At 40.1% G+C, this 22,772-nt stretch overlaps 1 protein-coding gene across 3 annotated transcripts in view; it reads right to left on the bottom strand.

Moving 5' to 3' along the window:
• Nucleotides 1–7,741: 7,741 nt before the first annotated feature.
• LOC137619213 (zinc finger protein OZF-like) overlaps nucleotides 7,742–22,772 on the bottom strand; it is a 107,267-nt gene continuing 92,236 nt past the window's right edge. For 2 of the 3 annotated variants that reach the window (XM_068349396.1, XM_068349393.1), the window contains one exon: nucleotides 7,742–9,771. In XM_068349396.1, coding sequence (XP_068205497.1) covers nucleotides 8,079–9,503 — 1,425 coding nt within the window. In that variant the 5' untranslated portion in view covers nucleotides 9,504–9,771 and the 3' untranslated portion in view covers nucleotides 7,742–8,078. Of the gene's footprint in view, nucleotides 9,772–9,913; nucleotides 9,992–22,772 lie in introns of all 3 variants that reach the window. The other variant, XM_068349395.1, reaches the window with a different exon arrangement.

Genomic DNA, 22,772 nt, shown 5'->3' with positions numbered 1-22,772 from the left:
TTGCCCTCTCGAGGAGGGATCTCTTGGTCGGCAAACCCATTGAGAGCCCTCATTAGAGTCAGAACTTGCCAAAATGCATGCTCTAACACTTGTAGTTCTCCTCCTGAAGTCGGACTTGCAGTGAAGGGGAAGGGGAAAAGTCTTGGGGGGGTGAAGAAACCTGTCTCAAAGGCTTGCATGGAGTCAACTTAGCTCTCGGAGAAATTACCACGTCCGGAACTCCTCTTTTTCTTTTCAGAGGAGTCGAAACAGCCAAGGATCTGTGACCCAATTCAGAGAGAACTGGCTTACAAACCTGCGTAACCACTCTGATTAGTGCACCGAACCTAGTTTGTTGACTGACAGTCGCTCTGTCAGACACTCCCTCTGGAGGGACAGGGATTGACGGATCCCTGGAAGGAGTTTGGAGTTCCCAAAGGTGGGTTCGCCTGAAAAGAAAAAGGGATCCTGGAGCTTTCTGGATGTTTCCCTTCTGCCGCAATGCGCACTGTTATGCGTTTGCGGGGAGGGGAATGAGGTGATGGCGACCTTGCCGTGCGTTGTCCAGCGGGAGACTGCTGCTGATGCGTATGCGTGCGTGCACGCGGGCGATTACGAGTGCGTGCGCGGGCGAACAGGAGAATGATGGCGCATAAGAGAACGCGTGGAAGACTGTGGGCACACAGGAGAGCGTGCAGGAGACTGAGGGCACGCGCGAAAGTTCGCGCGCAGGATCAGGGCGTTGGACGTGCGGGCGAGAGTTCGCGCGCCCCAGCAGATGTCGTAGGGCGCGCACGCGCAGGAAGGATACCCCTGGCGTGCGGGCGCGCAGTTGAAGCCCGTGCGTGTGGGCGCGCGTCAGCATGGTAGCGCTCATCTGTAGGAGAGAAGGGGCGTGGGCAAGCGCGTATCCTCGCGGGCGCGAGTTGGAGACTGCGCGTGTCGGCGCGATGGCAAGCGCTGGCGCGTAGGAGAAGTCACCTTCGACTTCCCAAAGGCGCCCAGATCCGAAGATCGGGGGTGCGCAGGAGAGATGATAGCTGTGCATTGCCACTGGCGAGCGGGAGAGCGCTGGCGCGCAGGAGATCACTATTGTACAGGAGAGCGCTGGCATACAGGAGAGCGTGTTCTTTAAAAGGACGACTTTCCACTGAAGGGGATCGCGAACGATCCGCTGAGAGGTCCAGGACAATAGCAGGAACAGTCGTTGATCGCTGAAAAGGCTCCTCTGCGGTGGACTGCAACGACGATGACGAACCAAAGAGGCGCCTCCTCACCGCAGATGAAGGCAGGCCTCTCTGGTGAAGAGGAAGGCGAGCCTTGCAGTGTATATGCAGTCTGGGGGCCATTGGATCAGCAAGCTGACCTTCTGCAGGCCTCCAAAGAGGAGTCTCTGTAAGTGAACTCCGCCGAGGGGGAGGAACACTAGTAGGAGAGACTGCTGGACTTAGTTTCTCCCTCGTTGGTTGAGCAGGAACGAGAGAAACTAAGCCTTCAGCTACTGCAGGGTTTGAAGAGGCAGAGGTATTAGGAGATACCGCATTGGATACCTCTGACACCACAACGTTGACAATCGACAGAGGATCAACATCTGCCGCGGTAGGCGATTGCTTGACAGCGGCACCCAATCGGATGTAGTCAAGTAATGCCTCCTTGGAGGGCGAACCCTCGAGCCCCAAGGAAGACCAAAGCTGCAAAAGATAGGTTAGTGACACATCCTCCACCGGGGGGAGATGTGGAGCGGCCTCACTAGGGGAGGCAACGCTATCTCTCGAACCCCGAGCATGGAAAACAGTACAATGGTCTACGCTACCACTGGACGGTCTCTCGAAAGAGACCGACCGAGTGGGAGCTTCGGAGGAGGTTTGAGGAATGGAAGAAGAGTCCTTAGGTTTTTCTCCTTTCAAAGAAACCTTCGAAGGAGAAATATCCCACCTGAACTTCTTCTTACGTTGCCGAGAAAACCTCTCCCACTGGGAGGTAGATCACTCCATACACTCACCGCACTTGTTATCACTATCACACCGTTGACCTCTACAGTACGGGGAAAGGGTGTGAGGGTCTGTCTTGACCGCCGACATGAATGTTCCGCAGGGGTGGTCGGGTAATCCTGGACAGGTGCGCATAATCGCAGAGGCCAAATTCACACACAAACCTGTTACGAAGAAAAAAAAAAAAATAAGCATTAATGGCTGCCAATGAGCGGCGAGGATGAAAGCGGACACGTCCAACTACCATCTGAGCCCAGAGCAAAGTGAGCTCAAGCACAGGTGTGCGTGAGGCGGGGGGGGGGGAGGGGTTAGCAAGCTACCCTCCCCTACCCCCGCTAACTAGCGGTGTGGGTAGTAAACCCTCGTTAAATTTTAATGACTCGTCATTTCAGCTAAGCCGAAAGTAATACCCCTATTAAATAGCGTGGTTTGTATTTCAGTTATGGAACAAACTATTTTTTATATTATGCAACAGCAGTTCAAGAGTGTTTGCTAAAAAGAAAAAGAAATGATGAACTTAACCTTGCAGAATTGCAGTTATGTATAATTACACCTTGACCTTGCAATGTATGGAAGAATATTGTATATGGTATTCTGAAATATGTCTGAGTTAAGAGACGGAAGTCAAATTGAACCACGTGTAAAATAAAAGTTCACTCAAAACAGTATTCTAACAATCAATGGTATAACAGTGAACCTATGGCAAGATTTGCTCTTACCTTTTCTGTCAATCAATTCAAGATTTATAGATTGATCAGTAGAGACAATAGCTTGGGTGCTACTATAGTGTGAGGTCTACCGTCATATGTCGCCTACCCAGGTGGAGGGGGAGGTCTACCGCCTGACCAGTGTCCCAGAGACCCGCACCTAACCATCAAACATGTGAACTGCCCAAATCCATCAAAAACCTGACCTGTCCACGTGACCTGCCCATATAAAAGGAAGCAAACGGTGCTCCTAAATCAGTTTTCCCTTGGCCTAAAAGAGATATCATCGATTAAAGGTACTAAAAATGTTGCTGAGGGAGTTTTATAGAAGAGTCATTCTGACAGAAGCAGCAGCACTCGCCTCTCTAAGAGAGCACAATCTCTTGGAAACAGTTCAAGAAGCAGATCCATGCCATAAATGTGGTTCTGTTGTGCAGGAAAAAAGAAAGCATAACAGAGGAGGAGAATTCAAGCTTGTGTTACGTTGTTCTCAAAAGGGTTGTCAAACTACACGGTCTGTTCGTACAGGAAATAAATTTTTCCATTCTACGGACATGAACAATAAATTGCATTGCAACCTAAGTCTGTGAAATATTAGAAATAATATTTCTCTTTGTATTGGATATACAAAACGATGATTCTAAAGAGAATGTAAGGTGTTGGTCGTCAGCTGTTCCAGTCTCATCTTGATCATTTTTGCTGGAAGGTGATGAGAAAATATTCCAATGATTTATTTGTGTCATTCTTAGATGATGTACGAAGTGTGTATCGCTAGAATAAATGTATGGAAATATAGGATAACATGTTTATTTTTACTTTTATTCCTTTTTTTTTTTAATGTAATTAAATATCCAATTATCTATTTAAGTCATTTCTAAGATATGTTTAAATTAGGTGTTTATTGCTTAAGCAAATGTATGAAATGTGTTTTATCTATGAGGGACGAATAATTCAGCAGTAGACCTCACGCTATAGTACTAACGGGGAGTAGATCTCACGCTATAGTGCGGTAGACCTAACGCTATAGTAGCACCGTAGCTTGTTTACTGATAGGCTTACTTGGAATATCGATATAGCTTTTTATATCTCTTCCCAACCTCTTCTTTTTGCTTACGTGACTGTTCAAAGCTTTTCTAATATTTCCTTTGATGTCAAAGAAGACATTGGGAGATTCATAAGATACTTTTAATGAGTGTGGATCTTTTGGATGCCAATAAGTTGCGAATAAACTTTGAAAATACCAACTTCTGCAGAACCCACGATATAAAACACAAGTTAGGCCCTGTACATTGGTCTCTTCTCATGGAAGGGCGTAAAAAGTCAGTATAAAAATAGAAGAATAACATCTGTTCTGAAAATAAAATTACCTAATGAGGAAAGATTAAATCAAACCATGAGATTTACAGCAGAACAACAGCGATGCGGTTTATGAATTAGAGACGGGTGAAATATTGTACTGTTTCATATTGTTAGTTTATGAATGAATCTGAAAATTCTAGTAAATGCTGCATTCCTGAAGAAGCATATGCACAGGGTAGTTTACTGCCTTTTCTCTAAATGTATAGACCGAATCTTAATAAATACTGTACATATATATTGTATTGTAATCACTTAAAGAAAAGTCCCAACTTTGGCTTAAAAAGCAAAATGCTTCAAGTCTAAAGGGCCCAACAAAGAAAGTAGCCAGATAAGAGTTAATAATAAACAATAAAATGAAAAAATAGGAATTACAAGTAAACAACATATAAATAATAATGAGAGACTTTTGTCCATCTGCTCAATATACACCGAATAGTCTGGCCCATTCTTTCCATATTCTCCTAAGTCCTCATACACCTGACAACACTGAGATTACCAAACAATTCTTCGCTTAAGGGTTTAACTACTACTCTGTAATTGTTTAGTGGCTATTTTCCTCTTGGTAAGGGTACAAGAGACTTTTTAGCTATGTTAAGCAGCTATTCTAGGAGGACGGACACTCCAAAGTGACCATTGTTCTCTAGTCTTGGGTAGTGCTATAGCCTCTGCACCAAGGCTTATATTCTTCTTCTTCTTTGAATACTTGTTTGTTAACAGCCAATGTGTCAGATCCAAAAGTAAATATCTCATCTTCTAAATGCTTTTTCTATTGAGACCTGTTAATTTCATAATAAGGAAGTGTGAAAGGAACTAAAGTGTAAATGAAATATGAAAATAGTTATAAATAATATTTATTAAATTGTAAAATGCATGTTAAAAATGCAATATCTCAAATTAACAATTATTTGTTATGGCATAAAAATATTTGAAAAATAAGCTTCAGTTACATACAAACAAGCATGAAAAATTAGAACAAATATTTAAAAGTTAATTTACAATTTTACAGACACAAAAACATTCCTTTTCCTTTATAGTCTATCCGACAAAAATATCAATTTAATGTTTTGTACTTAGGAAGTCTGAACTTTCCCTCATAATTCAAATTGAAAAGGAACCTTTCTATCAGCAAGGACACAAATCGGGTAAGAAAACTAGTGCCAAAGTTTGACAAATTATCAATGCACAAGAAGAGTATGCAAGATAACTCGCAGTGTCTTTTGCACCACTAGCTTTGGCACAGCCTGTCCCAAGATTGTCAGCCGATCAAAGATGGTTGGGTTAACTGGAAAGATTATTGATTAGTTTGAAAGGTATGAAATGATGATCATGAATAGAGTCAGAATGGAGAAGTGCACAATATGTACATTCAATAAACTAACCTGATCACTCAGCAATGTTAGAGTATCACAGTACTTTGGTGTTAGAGAAAATTCAGTATTGGGAAACACAGGGGATGAATGAGCAACAAAAGACACCAGTGGTGGGGACTCAAGGAGGACTTACTGGCTTGTCTGTATCACTACGAAGCAGCGGATCCGTCCTCAGCAGTTGCATACAAGATTTGTCACTTACTTTGATACCTTACATTTGTATGTTCCTTTGGTTTTTTTTTGAAAGCTTGCTTTATTTTATATTGTATTTCATTCTAAACAAACAAAAAATCCTTCTAATCCTTATGAAGTTATTAAAGAATAGTTTATCTGAATTATATTTATATTATTTTACTCTAAATAACAGTAAAGCACTCTGAATTTATGTGTAAAAAAGCTATTATATTCATAGTGAAGTGATTATGTGATATTGCGGAAGGGATAAAGGGCGCATTGCCCCTCCCTTCTACACTCAGCAGCCGTCTGCTGACAGAGCACCTCAGATTCTTGTTGTGGTCACAAACACAGCAACGGAAATGTCACCCAACGGGAAAAAGTGTATTTCCCACCAGCAGGTACCACAGAAACTGTAACATAGTTAAGCTACCTGGGGGCCTACTCATCAGCTACTACTACTACTACTACTACTACTTGAAGTCATAATCGAACCTAAGGTCGAAGGTTTGCATGACGTATAAGAGTAAACAAATAATAGAAGTTAGAATAAAAAAACAAATTCAGCATAAAATTATATCATTTGAGTGAAATTTCACTTTGTTCGAAGATCATAAAAGAAAGATGTACCGCAGTAATGATGTTTCTCCTCCAGCACATACAGCACAAGAGATCAGTAGACAAATGCATTTAGAACACTTTTATTTTTTGTTGTCCAAGTATATCCTTTCTTTAATTTCCACAAATACTCATCAGGTTTCTAACTGACAAAAATTCTTATGTAAGAAAGGGTGTGAATAATTAGTGAGTCAGAGGTACAGTACAGTATGAAACAAAACTGGTGAAACTTTTTTTATTTTTGCTTCAGACAAGAATTGTTCCTAAGTTGACAATTAGTATTAAATCTTATATTTCACTCTGTAAACATGTGTATGCATGAGACATCGTTGGTCACTTGTTATGGGTAATTTTATCATTGAATAATGTTAGATTAAAAAAAAACATTTCAAGCTAAAATGATATTTCCTAACAAATATCAAATATGTTACTGAAGCACAAATCTCTTTGTTAACGTGACTAAGCGGGAGTCGGTGAGACTAGTCTTTGAATAGTCTGTCTACATAAAAGGATTCAAATTGGGAAAGAGGATGTCTAGATGGAGAAAAGTTTAAGCAGCCCGCTATAGTCTAATGATAACAACTTATGCATTTGGGGTATGATTTCAAAATTATTACTTATTATTTGCTTATTTCGTTTTGTGTATGAAACAAACGTTAGTTAGGATAGTGAATTCAAAACTTGCAATAAATTATTTCAAGTCATAGCTTACTTACATAATTCTAGTCTCCCAATGGGTTTCTTCAGTTTGAGGAAAAGTAAATAAATGAATATTAGAAATACAATTAATTCAACTATTTTACTTTTACTTTACGAACAGAAAACTATAATCAGGTCAGGCATATTCAGACACATGTGTTGTGGGCACATTCTAAAGAAATACAATAACAACGTACCATAAATTATAATAAAAATAAAAACAGTAATAATAATAAAAATAATAATAATAATAATAATAATAATAATAATAATAATAATAATAATAATAATAATAATAATGGTGATGATGATGATAGGATGGCTCTGGAGTCTAGGCCTATGCTATTGGCTTTATAAATCTTAAGCATCATCTGCAGTTGTGCAGTAGCGGGGTCTCTCACCTCCTAGGATGGTTTTTCAATTTTTCTCCTTCACTGTGTCGTTTAGCCTTCTAGAAACAGTTGTTTCATTGATGTCAAGATGATTGGTTGCATCAATATTTTATAGAGAATCTGGTGAAATAAGCCTAACTAAAGTTACAGTTATCCTATAGCTGATGGGTAGCTCCAACCATATTTGACAGATGACTTGCTTGTGAGAGTGCCATAATGAGACTGTCAGTTGATGTCCGGTTAGACCTTGCCCACAACTACATTTCAATGCATTTTTTACGTTAAATACATAACTATGGTGGCTAAAAAGTCAGACAAATTAGGTATTTTTTTTATTTGATCACAATTAAAGATTATTGGGTCAATTTTTCCATAATGATCTAGATGATATTTTCATAAAAAGATAGTTTCAAAATTCATTGTCCTAGGAACCTAGTCTCATTAGAAATGTGAAGAATGTGAGAGCTTGCAGTTAGTAACATTCAAACGATAATCAATGAATTCCGGTACCACCAGTTTTGCTGTATACTGTACAACGATGAGGTGCAAAACTAGTTAACAAGAGATGACAACATCACAACCAACTGGACATCACCAAGGAAAACCAGATCTCATCCATTCGAACATGTTTTTCTTTCTTGATCAAAATTCCTATCAACTTGTTTGTAAAAGTCCCATAAAAAATCATTTGCAAAGTAATGGACTCAATTCCATTTAATTAGGTATAGAAATTTAATCACTTTGTAACAGCAATTTCGTTTTTCAAAAGAACACGACTTCCCCAATTCCTTACAAATTTTCTTTGGCACAAATCTTCATATGACATTTCATATGTGATTTCCTGTTAAAAGCCTTATTACAGAAACTACATTTAAATGGCTTCTCCCCAGTATGAATTCTATGATGCCCTCTAAGATGATGTCTCTGAGAAAATGTTTTCTCACAGAAACTGCATTTAAATGGCTTCTCCCCAGTATGAATTCTATGATGCTCTCTGAGATGGTGTCTCTGAGAAAATTTTTTGTCACAGAAACTGCATTTAAATGGCTTCTCCCCAGTATGAATTCTATTATGCAGTGTAAGATTTTGACTTCGAGAAAAGGCTTTGTTACAGAAATTGCACTTAAATGGCTTCTCCCCAGTATGAATTCTATGATGCTCTCTGAGACTATGTCTCCGATAAAATGTTTTGTCACAGAAACTGCATTTAAATGGCTTCTCCCTAGTATGAATTCTACGATGCATTGCAAGACTGTCTTTCCGAGAAAATGCTTTGTCACAGAGGGTGCATTTAAATGGCTTCTCTCCAGTATGAATTTTATGATGCGTTGTAAGATGACTTCTTCGAATAAATGCTTTGTCACAGACATTGCACTTAAATGGCTTCTCCCCATTGTGAGTTCTTGAATGTACTTTGAGATTCTTTTTCCAAAAAAACCCTTTGCCACATTCACTACACTCGAATGACCGCCTCCTAGTGTGAGTCCCATAATGTGCTTCAAGACCAATTTTGTTAGAAAATGTTTTGTCACATTCTTTGCATCTGAAATGGCCTCCAGTGGGAATTAGCTTGTGAGTGTTGGAGGTTTTAAGTACTTCAATAAACTGCTTTTCTGCATAATTCCCACTCAACATCATACCAACATCAGTGTGAGATTTAGAATCACTTTTTTTACAAAGAGGTTTTTCAGAGCTACTGTTTTCAATATGCTCCTTCTTATTCGGCAGCCATTCTTTCCGTTTTCCTCTTCCCTTTCCTTTGTCCTCTTTCTTACTGGATCCCAACTGTATGTCACATTCCTCTTTCACACCTGTCCTTACAATCTCCTCCTCCTCTTTATCGGCTTCCCTTTTGCCGATTTGTAAATCCTCTTCGCTCACTGATGCATCCGAGTTCAAAGAATATTTCATGTCACTTTCACTTGACTCAAATATTTCTGGCTCTGCTTTAAATTCTATTTCTGACTCTGCTTTGAATTCTATTTCTGGCTCTGCTTTGAATTCTATTTCTGACTCTACTTTGAATTCTATTTCTGGCTCTGCTTTGAATTCCATGTCATGAAGAGAGTCATCTTCAAAGAGCCCGATAATGTCAACCACACGATTATTTTCCAAATTGACTGCAGTGTGTGAAAAGGATTCTTCCATTTCGGTTTTTACTGAAAATTTTAATGATTCATAGTTCCCCATACTCTCCCTATCACTGGATGACATCCTCTTCAATATTATCCACAACAGTGTCCGAAGATAAAGTTAACACTAAACCCCGTATTCTTTACATCAAAGCCTTACAACATGAACCAACACAGACAATTCCTTCTTTTTCCCAGTCCTATATCTCCTTTTCTTCTTCTTCCTTTTTCCCAATCCTGTATCTTTTCTTATTCCTTTTTCCCAGTCCTGTATCTTTTGCAGATATCTTCAGTAGTTTACACAATCTTGTCACAGGAAGTGCATGATCATTTCCTTTGGTATGAAAAGTCTGAAATAACAGAGAAAACCTATCATTGGAGTAGGGTGAAATCAAAATGTTGGAGTTTTATGAAATAAAATGAAAAATTTTTCAAGTAATTTGTATTTGTCCTATCTATAAAAACATGAGTCCTTTAATTCTGGAGACTCACTGATTAGATGGTTAGAAGTCCCCTTGAAACCAAATCTGGAAGGCCCTGTAGCTTCCCTAGAAGTATTCCAGTCCTGATCTGTGGAGAAACAAACAGAGGCCACTAGTCCATGAGCCAGACCCAAGAATTGTATGGATTGGTACCACCTGGGGTGGCAAAATGCCACTGTTTTTTTTCTTGAAAGGTATATATCCATAGATGAAAAAAAAGTTGTAAGCCAAGCTTGGAGGAGTAGCTTAGCGCTAGTAATCACCTCGTAAAGATCTACGAATGGTCCCAATATAGGATCCAAAATTTTGGGGTAGGGGAAATGTAAATTGCAATGTCTTTTGAAGTAATGGTCCAATATCTGCAAGTTACCACTCAAAATGTTGGGAATTTTATGTTCTACAAAATTATATATAAGTTTTTCCAATATGACAATAAAGTAGGTCACTAGAGGTCAAAAGGTCATAAAATTTTGCCAATGCATAAAATCTGTAACTCTGTTAAAAAAATCTCCCCAGCTACTGCACCGATATGAATTTTTCCATTGAAATGAGCTTAGATAGAAGATAATAAGTGTCCAACTCCATTTTGTGCCTAAAAATTTTATATTTTTTTTGTATCTGAGGTATGGTACTTGTCACATATTTGGAAAAGGTAATTTTTTTAATGAAACACCTGCAAACATAAAGATGACAATTTGTTGCTCGTTCGTGCAATTTTACAAACAGATTTTCCCCACCAAGGTAAAAAATCATGTCGGAATGAGTTTATTTCATCTAGGACTGTTTTGACATTTAAAGGTCAATGCCCTTGGGTCAAGGTCAAGCAAATACACCACTTAACTTTGGAAATGCATGTTACTTCTGTCTGACAGAACAAAACCTAAAAATATAGTGAACCATCTTTCAACCAATACAATAATGTTGACACTTGCTAACAATTTTTCTGCATTTATAGGCCTACTTACCTCCAACCTTAAAGTCATGCTCCCCGGGATATTTTTCCGGCTCTTTGAATCAGTAAACTTTTTTATCTCCTTCTTCATCAGTGTTGTCATCATCAGATGAGCCTTCAAATTCAATAGTCCCCTGCTCCTCCTCGTCCTCTTCTTCCATGTTGCTACATGTCTGTAACTTGCAAAGGTATCTGCACCTCATTCTGTTCTGTAAGCAAGAACAACTCTCCCTCAAGCACTGCTTTTGACAGTTGCAGGCGATCAACTCTATGACAGCCTCAGGGGCAGGTGGTGCGTCGCCCCAGTCGATCACTAGCTCTCCATCTACCTTCCATCCATGGCCAACTGGAGAAGGAATATTTGGATTCCTTTCCAAACTTCTTTTCCAGATGGCACACTGATAGTTGGCTCTCTTACAGTGATTGAGCAAGGAAGATGCACATGGTGGCAGTTACCAAGACTCAGCCTCGCCTTTCTTCGAACAAAAAATGGCGAAACACAACTCATTTATACTGTTAATTGTTGTCCTGGCACTATAAAGGGAACATGTTAGTGCCTCTAGTTGTTTGATTGCTTGGTTCGATAGGTTCTTTGATTGGCCTAATGACTGAAGGGTTGTCATGTGGTCTTTATCATATAGAAGACGGAGAACTGAGACTTTGCCCTTGCCGGCAAAACTGCTCACAGTGTCACAACCTGTGAAAGAGCGGAAACTAAGAAGACAGGCACATTTTTCGAGAGCGAGAAGATCTGAAACCTTCTTAACGTCTTTATATTCAGTACGCATCTTTGAACTCACTTTGAAATATACATGGCATGCTAACTTTGGTGTAAAAGCCATAGCCAAAATAAAGACATCAGTGTCTGGTGATACGATGACAACAGCTGCCAGACCAGACCTGCCACAGTGCTCTGCATGTAGAAGTAGCCGGGTGTCTGCCTCCTCCTGACTACTCTGTAGATCTTGAATGACAGAGACTGAGTCTTTTGTAACTCGTACGCATTAATCTCCATGTGTTAGGAAAAGCTCTTTCTTTTTCAACCTTTCACGTAGACTTTGCTCCATTGCTCCATTCATCAACAAGAAACTCAATCAGTTGGGTCTTGTTGTTTCCATTATGTAGAAAATTCTTCCACTGCTTCAAACTGTGGCCAGATACAATCTTACCAAACATCATAGCACCCTCAGACCCTTTTTTCACCCGCTCAGCATTCTTAATGGAGTTTTCTTTGTATATGTCGAAGAAAACATCAATTCGACAGGTAACTCTCCCCTCCTTCTGGATTGCAGAGAAGATGGACTTGGAAGCATCTCAAAAGAGACATTTGTGGTGTTGGCCATTAGTTTCTGTACAATGGCCATTCCATCAATGATGCAAGCTGAATTAGACGGGATGGTATCGTCTGGTGAAAGATCCTTTCTCAGACGTTTGGAGAGCAGTGCCTTATTGAGCATTCGTAAGGTGCCTTCAGGGTTTGCTAATGCCCAAGGTATAGGACCAAGACGATATAATAGCACATTCCTCATGTCCAGCTTTCTGGCCCGTCCAATGAGCGTCAGCAGCTATGATGACACTCCGTCACTGTGTTTTCGCAGAACTCTTCCTTTTAATATCACTGAATGTTTTCAGTTCCAGTTTCTTTAGTGGGTCAAAAAAACTCTTAGTGGCACTGATATGAAGCCTTTCATTGTAAAATTCTTTAAATGCTAAGTTCCCTTAACCTTGGCCCCTAAAAGTTCATTCCTGTGGAAAGGCTGATTAGCTCATGGGAGACACCGAATGGATTTGTCCAGTATTCATCAAACATGCTGACCGACATTGATACTGCCCTTTCATCGTTCTTTATCCCTGATGCAGTGAGATCAGGGTGGCAAAATGGTTGGCTACTCCTCAGTGCACTTTTCATTAAACCAAGAAATGAGCTTCTGTACTCTGCAGTCAGGTAGTATCTGTGTACTGTACTTGGCCTGAGGCTGAAATCTTTTGTCCCTCCAGGTGTCTGGGTGTCTTTATTCACTGTCTCCTCAATGGCCTTATCCACAGGAATCCTTCCAAATGGATTGGCAGGTCCAATTTGAATGGAAAACCTGCCGTTCCGGAGGTGCTCCAGGGCATCTGGGTGCTCTGTTGACAGGTTTGTCATTTCTGCATAATAGGTGCTAAGATACCGGGCATAGTTGTGCTTATTATATGCTAAAGACCATGGTATCATGTCTTTGATAGCAGACAGATGGAGACACCAATTTCCTTCTCTAGAAGCTCGCAGCATGTTCAACAGGATGTCTACCATGTCCTAGTGCGATATCCAAAATAATGCTAGATCCCCTCAATCCTGGCGCAGACTCTCTTTGTATGCCTCAAAACGTTCAGCCAGTGACACAAATGCTTGGGTGCTCAGTGTCTCTGTGAAGGTCTCCTGGCACATATCTTAGGAAAATGTGTTGACCAAGTTTCGAAAGGCAGTTTCATCTTCTCCGTGTATTTCTAAGAACCCTTTCCAGACAAGACGATGCAGAGCTTCATACAATAGTTTGTGGAACCTAACTGAAAGATTGTACTGTTTTACCAAAAGTAGCTTTACTACTGACCCCTCAGCAATGACACCTGATTCAATCCAAAGATCTCTCAACCCAGCATCTTGGAATCATTTATCAATGATGCTAAAGAGTGTACACAGGGTGTGAAATGTGCCCATGCGAGGAACGAATTCTCAAAATGTATCTCTTTTCTTCCAAATTATTTCAGCTGCTTTGGCATATAGTGCTTGGTCAAACACAATGATAATGCTACTAAGACCTAGTGATCTTCTGATTAGTTGAGACTGGCACAACACCTCATGGACAGTAGACAGCTCAGTGGCAGGGGCATTTATTCTGGGTAGATAACCAACTTCACCAGGGGTGATCTGTACTTCATCATGGACTTGAATGTTGAAACCTGTCCAGCTCCCCACAGTTTGGTTTAAAACACAATGTGCACGAGTGAGGAACCAAGGCAGAGTGTTCTTTTTCACTTCATGATTCATTGTCTGGTCATCCATTTCCACATAACAACGAAGAGGAGGTCCAAAACGCTTTTCAGCAATATAGAGGGAAGGAAGCCTTTCCTCAATCTCTATGGTTCGATGTTTTCGCTTCTCTTCATTTATTTGATCCAGCATGAGGGGTTGTGGTCCAAACACCCTGGGCTGTGTAATGATGCTGTTAACTCGGTCTGATGTCCCTCCTCCGCTCAGTGTCTCCTCCCTCCTATCAATATTGCCATATGCCAATGTCACTTGAACGTTAGGCTAGATAACTCTTGGCATGGCAACACATACTTCGTTCAACATCATCTTATGAATACACAGAGCTGTGACAATCTCTTCAAGTTTTGAGTAAGAAACACCATGACCCCTTTGGTTTAAGAGGCGAATGACCTCGAGTTTTAAATGGGTTAAAGGGCTATCAAATAACTTCGTCCCTTGTAAACCTGACAAAATGTAGCCTAGTATATGCATATTGCAATATTTTAATGGTTAAAAACAGATTTCAGCAAAACATGCATACTAAAAGATCTGAATATTGAGTAATTTCATTTTGTTTCTTCTCTGGCTAAAAATAGGCTTTTTAAAAAAAAATGTGTCAAATACCGTTAAGTATCATACCTCAGGTACAAATAAATTTAACATTTCTAGGCATAAAATGGATTTGGACACTTATTATCTCCAATCTGAGCCCATTTCATTGAACAAATTCTCATTGGTTCAGTATCTGGGGTGATTTTTTGAAGAGAGCTACTGATTTTATGCAAGGGCAAAATCTTTTGACCTATTGACCTCTAGTGACCTACTTCATCAGCATATGGGCAAATGTGATATATAATTATGTAAAATATAAAATTCCCAATATTTTGAGTGGTCATACGTAGTAATTGAACCATTACTTCAAAATATATTGCAATTTATATTTCCCCTACCCCAAAATTTAGGATTCCATATTGGGACCATTCGTAGATCTTCATCAGGTGATTATTAGCATTAAGCTACTGATCTAAGCTTGGCTTCAGACTTTTTTTTTCATCTCTGGATATATACCTATCAAGAAAATACAGTGACATTTTGCCACCCCAGGTGGTACCAATATCTGGTCTGGCTCATAGACTACACTATTTCCCCCTATCTGTTAAAAATAAGAGAAAGTGATAAGCCCTGGGTCATGCATGAATTTTACCATCCAGTCTTCTTTGCCATGAATGTTAATTATAAAAGGCTTCAGTTTACAACGGATAATGAGGAAAGGGCCCTTCGGCAGTGGCTTGCTTGTGTCGGTGTGCATGGAAATACGTATTCCGGTGTTTAAATCTTTTGGTATGTGTTGCTTCACTGGGGCTCGTATATCTGGAAGCAAGGTGTAAATTCTCCAACCACATGAGATAGTAGGCGATGGAGATTGTCAGAGGAGGTTGCAGAAGCAAAACATTCAGCAAGGAATACCAACAGGTCGCCATACACCATTTCAGCTGCCGAGACATCGAGGGTGTCCTTAGGAATGGTCCTTAACCCCAGGAAGACCAGGGAAACTGAGTAAACCAGTTGGAGCTATTGCGGCGGGATATTATTATTATTCTTATTATTATTATTATTATTACTATATTATTATCATTATTATTATCATTATTACTGCTAGCTAAGCTACAACCCTAGTTGGGAAAGCAGGAGGCTATAAGCTCAAGGGTTCCACCAGGAAATAAATAGCAGTGAGGAAAGAGAAAAAGGAAATGAATAAACTATATGAAAAGTAACAAAAAAATTTAAATGACCTATTTTAAGAACAGTAGCAACATTAAAACAATAAAATATTTCAAGAATAGTAACAATATTAAAACAGATCTTTCATATAAATCCATAAAAAGAGGCGTATGTCAGCCTGTTTACCATAAGAACTTTTGCTGCAAGTTTGAACTTTTGAAGTTCTACCAATTCAACTACTCGATTGTGAAGATCATTCCACAGTTCAAACACAGCTGGAATAAAGCTTCTACAATACTGTGTGGTTATGAGCCTTTTTATGGAGAAGGCCTGACTATTAGAATTAACTGCATACCTAGTATTATGAACAGGGTGCTACAATCCAGGAAGATTTGAATGTAAAGGATGGTCAGAATTATGAAAAATCCTTTGCAACATCTATAACGAACAAATTGAACAATATTACAGAAATCAACCTCAAGATCAGGAATAAGAAATTTAATAGGCCGTAAGTTTCTGTCCAACAAATTAAGATGAGAATCAGCAGCTGAAGACAAGACAAAAGAACAATACACGAAACAAGGTAGAATCAAAGAACTAAAACACTAGTTCAGAAAAAATTGATCACCAAAACTTTTAAGACTTTCTCAATAAGCTAATAATTTTGTGCAAATAAAGAAGACACAGACCTAATGTGTTTCTCAAAAGTAAATTTCCTGTCGAGAATCACACCTAAAATTTTAAAAGTCATAATGAGTCATAAAGAGTTAAAAAAACATAACAAATTTGGAAATACGTATTTTTCCTAGCAATACAAACCTGGAGCTCTTTACTATGGAGTATTTATTTTGGCAAAGCTGAAACCAGCTGATAGGCTTTTTGTCAGGGTGTATCTACCCAACGCTGATTAGCTGGAGAGGAGCTGGGTAGACATCTAAGGTCATTGACGCCATTATCATATGTTACGATTAAGGAATGAAAGGAAATTCTATTTAAAAGAATAACATTAAAAATATCCTCATAAAAGTTAAATAGCTTTCATTAGACCTGCTACTGAAATAAATCTAAAAATACTGCTAAAATTGTACAATACATCATGTCCAAGAATCTTGGCAAGAATGAACCAGCCATCCTCACTTCGAGCCTCCGACAGATATCCATTTCTAAAGGTGCTGAAATTGGGGCAATCTATCAACAACTGCCTCACTGTCAAGGGCACCAAACAGTCATCGCAATATGTCTAGTGTTCTCTAGTCATCAGAAACTCATTAGTTAAAACGTGTATAAACAATGCGGAAACGACAAGTAGGACACGATAAAGAGATGTCTCCTACTATTCTCATCTTATTTTCATCTAGACTATCCCAATGCTGTTGCCAATTATTATAAAACAAACTCTTAATGCTGTGTAAAAATATCATAGATTAATTTTAAAGTACTGCTGTGTACTTGTACTTTGATGTACTTTATCAAAAATGGTATAGAGTCATTATTTGCAGGTTTGGTCAAAATCAGTTGAGTAGCTTTTGTGTAACATTTAAACCAAACTTCTTTTATGCCCCATTTTAGAGATTTTACACCAGTAACCTTTTCCTTAAGTTCTGATCTTTAGACTAGAGGAAGTGCACCTCTAAAATTAAAAGCTTTACTATATACTCCAAACCCAACACCAGCATCAGATTTGGAGCCATCAGTACATACAAAAATCAGCTCCCTACGTTCTGCAGCACCTATCTATTTACCAAGGCCCTTTCCCCAATTTTGGAGGATAACCAACATAAAAAAGCAACAAAATTAGGACTTTTCCTCTCTTCGCTCCTCCCAGCCTGATGAGGGATTCAGCCGAGTTCGGTTGGTACAGCTAGGGTGCCACGGCACACCCTCCTCCGTTACCCACCACAATGAAGTTTCATGTGCCGAATCCACTACTGCTGCTACCTCAGCGGTCACCAAGGCAATCAGAGGAAGCAGCTGGGCCTACCGGAATTGCATCACAATCGTTCACCATACATTCCTCTTTCTAGCATGCTCTCTTGCCTCTCTCACATCTATCCTCCTATCACCCAGAGCTTTCTTCACTCCATCCATCCACCCAAACCTTGGCCTTCCTCTTGTACTTCTCCCATCAACTCTTGCAATCATCACTTTCTTAAGCAGAAAGCCACTCTCCATCCTCTCTATATAGCCGAACCACCTCAACACACTCATATCCACTATAGCTACTAAATTTTTTCTCACATCCGTTCTCACCCTCAATACTTCGTTCCTAACCCTATTTAATCGAGATACACAAGTAATACTTCTCAGACACATCATCTTGAAAACATTTAATTTGTCTCTCTGTAACTTTAATTCCCCACAATTCCAATCCATACATCACAGTTGGTACATTCACTTTCCCATACAGAACTCTCTTTACATTCATTCCTAACCCTATATTCTTACCACTCCCTTCACTGCCCCCCAATACTTTACATCCTTCATCCACTCTCTGATGAACATCTGCTTCCACTTCACCATTCGCAGCAACAACAGACCACAAGTGCTTAAACTGATCTACTTTCTCAAGTAACTTTCCATTTAACATGACATTCAACCTAGCACCACCCTCCCTTCTCATGCACCTCATAACCTTACTCTTACCCACATTAACTCTCAACTTACTTCTCTCAATTACTCTTTGAAACTCTGTCACTAATCATCCAAGCTTCTCTTCCGAGTTTGCAACCAGTACAGTATCATCCACAAACAACAACTGCTTTACCTCCCACTCATGATCACTCATTTATAAGTTTCACTCCTCGACCAAGCACTCGAGTATTCACCTCTCTCACCATTCCATCAACAAAAAAATTGAACAACCATGGCAACGTCCCAAAACCCTTGTCTCAGCCCCACTCTCATAGGAAACCACTTGCTCACTTTATTTCCTATCCTAGAACCTGCTTTACTGCCTTTATAGAAACTCTTCACTGCTTGTAAAAACCTTCCACCAATTCCATATAACCTCATCACTTTCTACATCGCTTCCCTATCAACTCTATCATACGCTTCTCCAGATCCTTCCCCACTCTTTCCCTTCTTTGCAAAACTTCTTATTCTCTTTATAAGAACGACCCAATACTCCTGTTCCATTAAAAAGAGAGCTGGCTGTGAGTCATATTCCTTTTAGTACCAATGAAATATTTACAGAAAGATATATCTGGTCATTTCCATGGAGAGGTTGGTGATATCCTAAATGGAAGAACTATTTCTTGCTATATCAACACTGATTATTGATTGTTTTACCCCCAAATCATAAGGTTGAGGAGATTTTGGGTGCAACTCAAAATATCTACAATGCCTTATAAGGTTTGCACTCTGATACAGATTCTGATGATATTCAATCTTCCAAAAATTCCTTATCTTGTCTTTCAGGCCACAAAGAGATATGAAAGTTGATTACAAGTCCCCACACTTATTCTTGTTGAATTCATATTTTATGTACTTAGAATCGAAATCAACCAATCTCCACCATTTTAGCCTGTTGGGAAGTTTGCAATACTTGGTCATGGTTAATGATAATTTTGTACATTAATACAAGTTTTCATATATATTCATATAGAATAAGAAATTCTTTGCAATAGAAACCGATACCGAATAATAGAAGGCTTTCAGTAGAGAACTAAAGGTAATTCTCCAACCTCAACACGGAGGCTTGGGATAGGAGGTTCTAAATGCTCCTGTATAGTGTATAGAATCTGAAATATTTAATCAGCTTGGGGTGGCGGCGGAGTATATTTCACACCCAAAGCTAATTTTTAAAAAATCAAAGCTTTGTATAACTTTAAAAGTTTTGCAGTCTGTCCCCCATGATGTATGGGACAAAACTTTTAAAAGATTCAGAGCTTTTCAAGTGAGGAATCCATGTAAGACAGCAATAAAATATCAATCCTTAAAATCTAGCTTCACATAGACATGGAATCCATTGACCTTTGATGTATACCTCCGGGTATGGATGTACTCCCTGGATATGACAGAAATTGACAACAATAGTTTTGCTTGTCAAAAACTTAAATCCATTCATATCTGCCCTTGAATATTTTTGTCAATTGAGAGTTATATTTTTCTCTAAACTATCGACATTCCAGATCCAGCAAATGATATGGAGAGATCATCTACAAATAATGTTGAGAGAATATCTTGGCGAATGTCGGCGGATATCCCATTAATGGGTCGTAAAAATAGGGTTACACTTAGCACATTACCCTGGGAAACTCCTTCCTGACCATTCTTCTCCGATAGAGTTTCCCCCAATCTCACTTGAAAAAAAAATTATTGAATGAACAATGGTATCTCTCCTCTTAATCCCAATTCATGAATGGTTTTAATTGTACCATATCCCTGTGCAGTATCATATACCTTTTCGAAGCCAAAAAAGACTGTTACATGGTGCTGTTTGGAAGCAAAGGGTTCACAAATAGAGGATTTGAATCACATCAACACCTCAGTCGTTGAGTGCATTTTTCTAAATCCACACTGGATACGTGATAAAATACCCTTCTTTTCCAGGTACCCCATGTGGTGCATTGACCATCTTCACAATGATCTTTCATAAGCAAGATGTCAATGCAATTGGTCGATAGGTTGCAGCTGAAAATGAAAAATTTGGAAGTAATTTGTATTTTTCCTAAAGATCCAAATCTGTAGCTATTTATAGTGGTATTACTTTCGGCGAAGCTGAAAGACTAGTCATTAGACTTTTAGCGAGAGTTAACCACCTACCAGCTACTTAGCTGAGGGTGGAAGGTAGTAGCTACCCTTCTCACTCACACACCTGTGACTACAATTTACTTTGCTTGGTGGTAGGACTTCAAGGGGGACAGGGTTGGTGGGCCAATTTGTATAAATAGCTACAGGTTTGTATCGTTAGGGAAAATATGAATCACTTCCAAATTTGTCACTTGTTCTGTAACTGGAATACAAACCAATGCTATTTATAGGGACTGACTCATCCATTAGGAGTGTGGACGTACCTGCCAATCCGGGTTTTTGGCTTTGACCCGGGGATTCCTTTCTATGTGTGTTAGCATATAGTAGGTGGAAGCCTTACACCTTGCTAAAATCTTTCTAAGTACGGTCAGCGGCCTATACAGGCTGTGTTTGTGATACTAGCAATGTGACTGTCGAGGAATCTCTCCAAGGTCTCCAAGATATAACCAATACCACCTCGCCAAGGTATAGGGATGCAACAGTAGGTTACACAAGGGAACAATGGTTTACCTGTAGTGGTTCAGTTCAGCTATGAAGAGGACCCTAGATGCTGATTTCCCCAGAAGAGGGGAGGATGAAGATAAAAAAGAGCCAGTTCTTCTTAATTATTCACTCAGACTAAAACAGGGTAACCAATGCCCACAATCTGCTACTATTTGTTCATCAAGGCGCTTGAGTTGTTAAACCAGTTGTTTTGTAGCCACCACAGGATCGATAGAGATCGTATCAAGTCTTGCATGTAGTTGGCGGCGAAGGCCGTGTGATATTTTTACATGGCTGCCTGTAGAACCTGCATCACCAAGTAGATAAATTCGAACGCCAGGGACGTAGCAATGCTTGGGACGTCCAGTGCCCTGGTCGACGTGTTGCCGGATGATTTGGATTCAGTGCAAAGTCCATGACCTTGCGAATCCAGTCAGAGAAGGTGTTCTTCGTGATCCTCCTTTTGACCATGCTGATGAAGAGTGTTGACACTTTGGTTGAGGTCTCGTAATTTCCTCGAGAAAGTCCTCCAGTTTCTTTCTGGCATAGTAACTGTTAATCTGGATCATTGGTTATGCTGCAAAGGATTCTCAGACCGAAGGGTTTTGATTCTGGGATCTGAGCTGCTAGAAACGAGGTCGAGCGCTACTTGGTCCATTATCGTGAATGGCCCACATTAAGGGCATCTCATGGGTTTTGCCAACTCTTTTGGAGGAAGTCAACACAAGTGGGACACCTGTCATCAAGGTCAAGAAACCTCAGCTGCTTGGAATACTGGAATGAGGTCTCTTTTCCGACTAAGGATCTGTAGGCTCGAAACTCTGTATGAGGAGTAATGCTGACGTGGAGGAAAGGTCAATTCCTTCTGGTTTGAAGGCAAAGCTCAAGGAATAGCGGTGGCCTTTCAATGCCGAGAGCAAGAGACGCTCTCCTCCCGAGGGTAACCGAGGAATACCCCTAAAGCTGGCATATTGGTATCGAGGGGAAGGATACCTTTCAACGATACCAACTAACTCCACTTAGCCTGGAGTGGCCGAAGCCAAAGATCTATCCAGCTATCCAGCCATTCTCTTTGCAATATGTTGAGGGAGAGACTCCCTGAGAGAGAAGGAGCAGGATAGTCTCCCGACGTGAAGTTATAGCGAAGGTACTGTTTTTTTAAAGATGTTTGTATGTGACTGTTAATAGTCGGTGAGAGGGTTCTCCATGAGGAGTTGCAGATGAGTCGACTGGGAATGAAGAGTCAGATGGGCAAGGAAAATCTTGCTGATAAGACGAGTCTGCTGGGCATGGCAAATCTTGCTAGTGAGAGGCGTCTGATGGAAGAAACCAATTCCCGTAGGTTTTCTCAGGATCTACGTCAGTAGGCGAGACGAGACTTCTAACAAGACAAGAGTGCTGATAGCAAGTCCTGCTCTGAAGGGCAATGGCGGAGAACAGGTGAAACTAATTCCCTTAGAAGGGACCCCCCCAAAGGGGAGAAAAACCAGGAAAAGGAAGATTCTCTTGCAGATGAGAAAGGTGGCCATCGTTTGCTGCCACTGTCAACGATCCTTCCAGCAATCAAGAAAATTGCTGCATAGTGGCTGGTGGAGGAACTACCTCCTCAGCAGGGGATTGGATGAATCCTCATCTTCGCTGGAAGAATCTTCCGAGGGGTAGACCAACGAGAGAAGGAAGTCTTGTCTCCAGAAGGGAAAGACTCGATCAACATCTGATGCCATAATCTGTTATTTTCTCCACAACGGAAGGGAGAGTTCAATCACCTAGAGGCAGTTCTCTGTTTCCCATCCCCCGAGGCTCATCCAAAGTTGAAGGTAAACATCGGGCATTGTAGAAGAAACTAGTCGGAGCTCAAAAATGAGTTCCCCATGAAGGGGGATGGTACCTCTTGTCCGCAGGAAGACTACCCTCCTCTCTGAGAGGTTTAAATGAGAGGTTTAAAGAGGC

This window comes from Palaemon carinicauda, chromosome 25 (assembly GCF_036898095.1).
Source record: "Palaemon carinicauda isolate YSFRI2023 chromosome 25, ASM3689809v2, whole genome shotgun sequence".
In the NCBI taxonomy this organism is placed as follows: Eukaryota; Metazoa; Arthropoda; class Malacostraca; order Decapoda; family Palaemonidae; genus Palaemon; species Palaemon carinicauda.
Note: the sequence above shows the minus strand (reverse complement) of the source record. Positions and strands in the feature narration are given on the sequence as shown.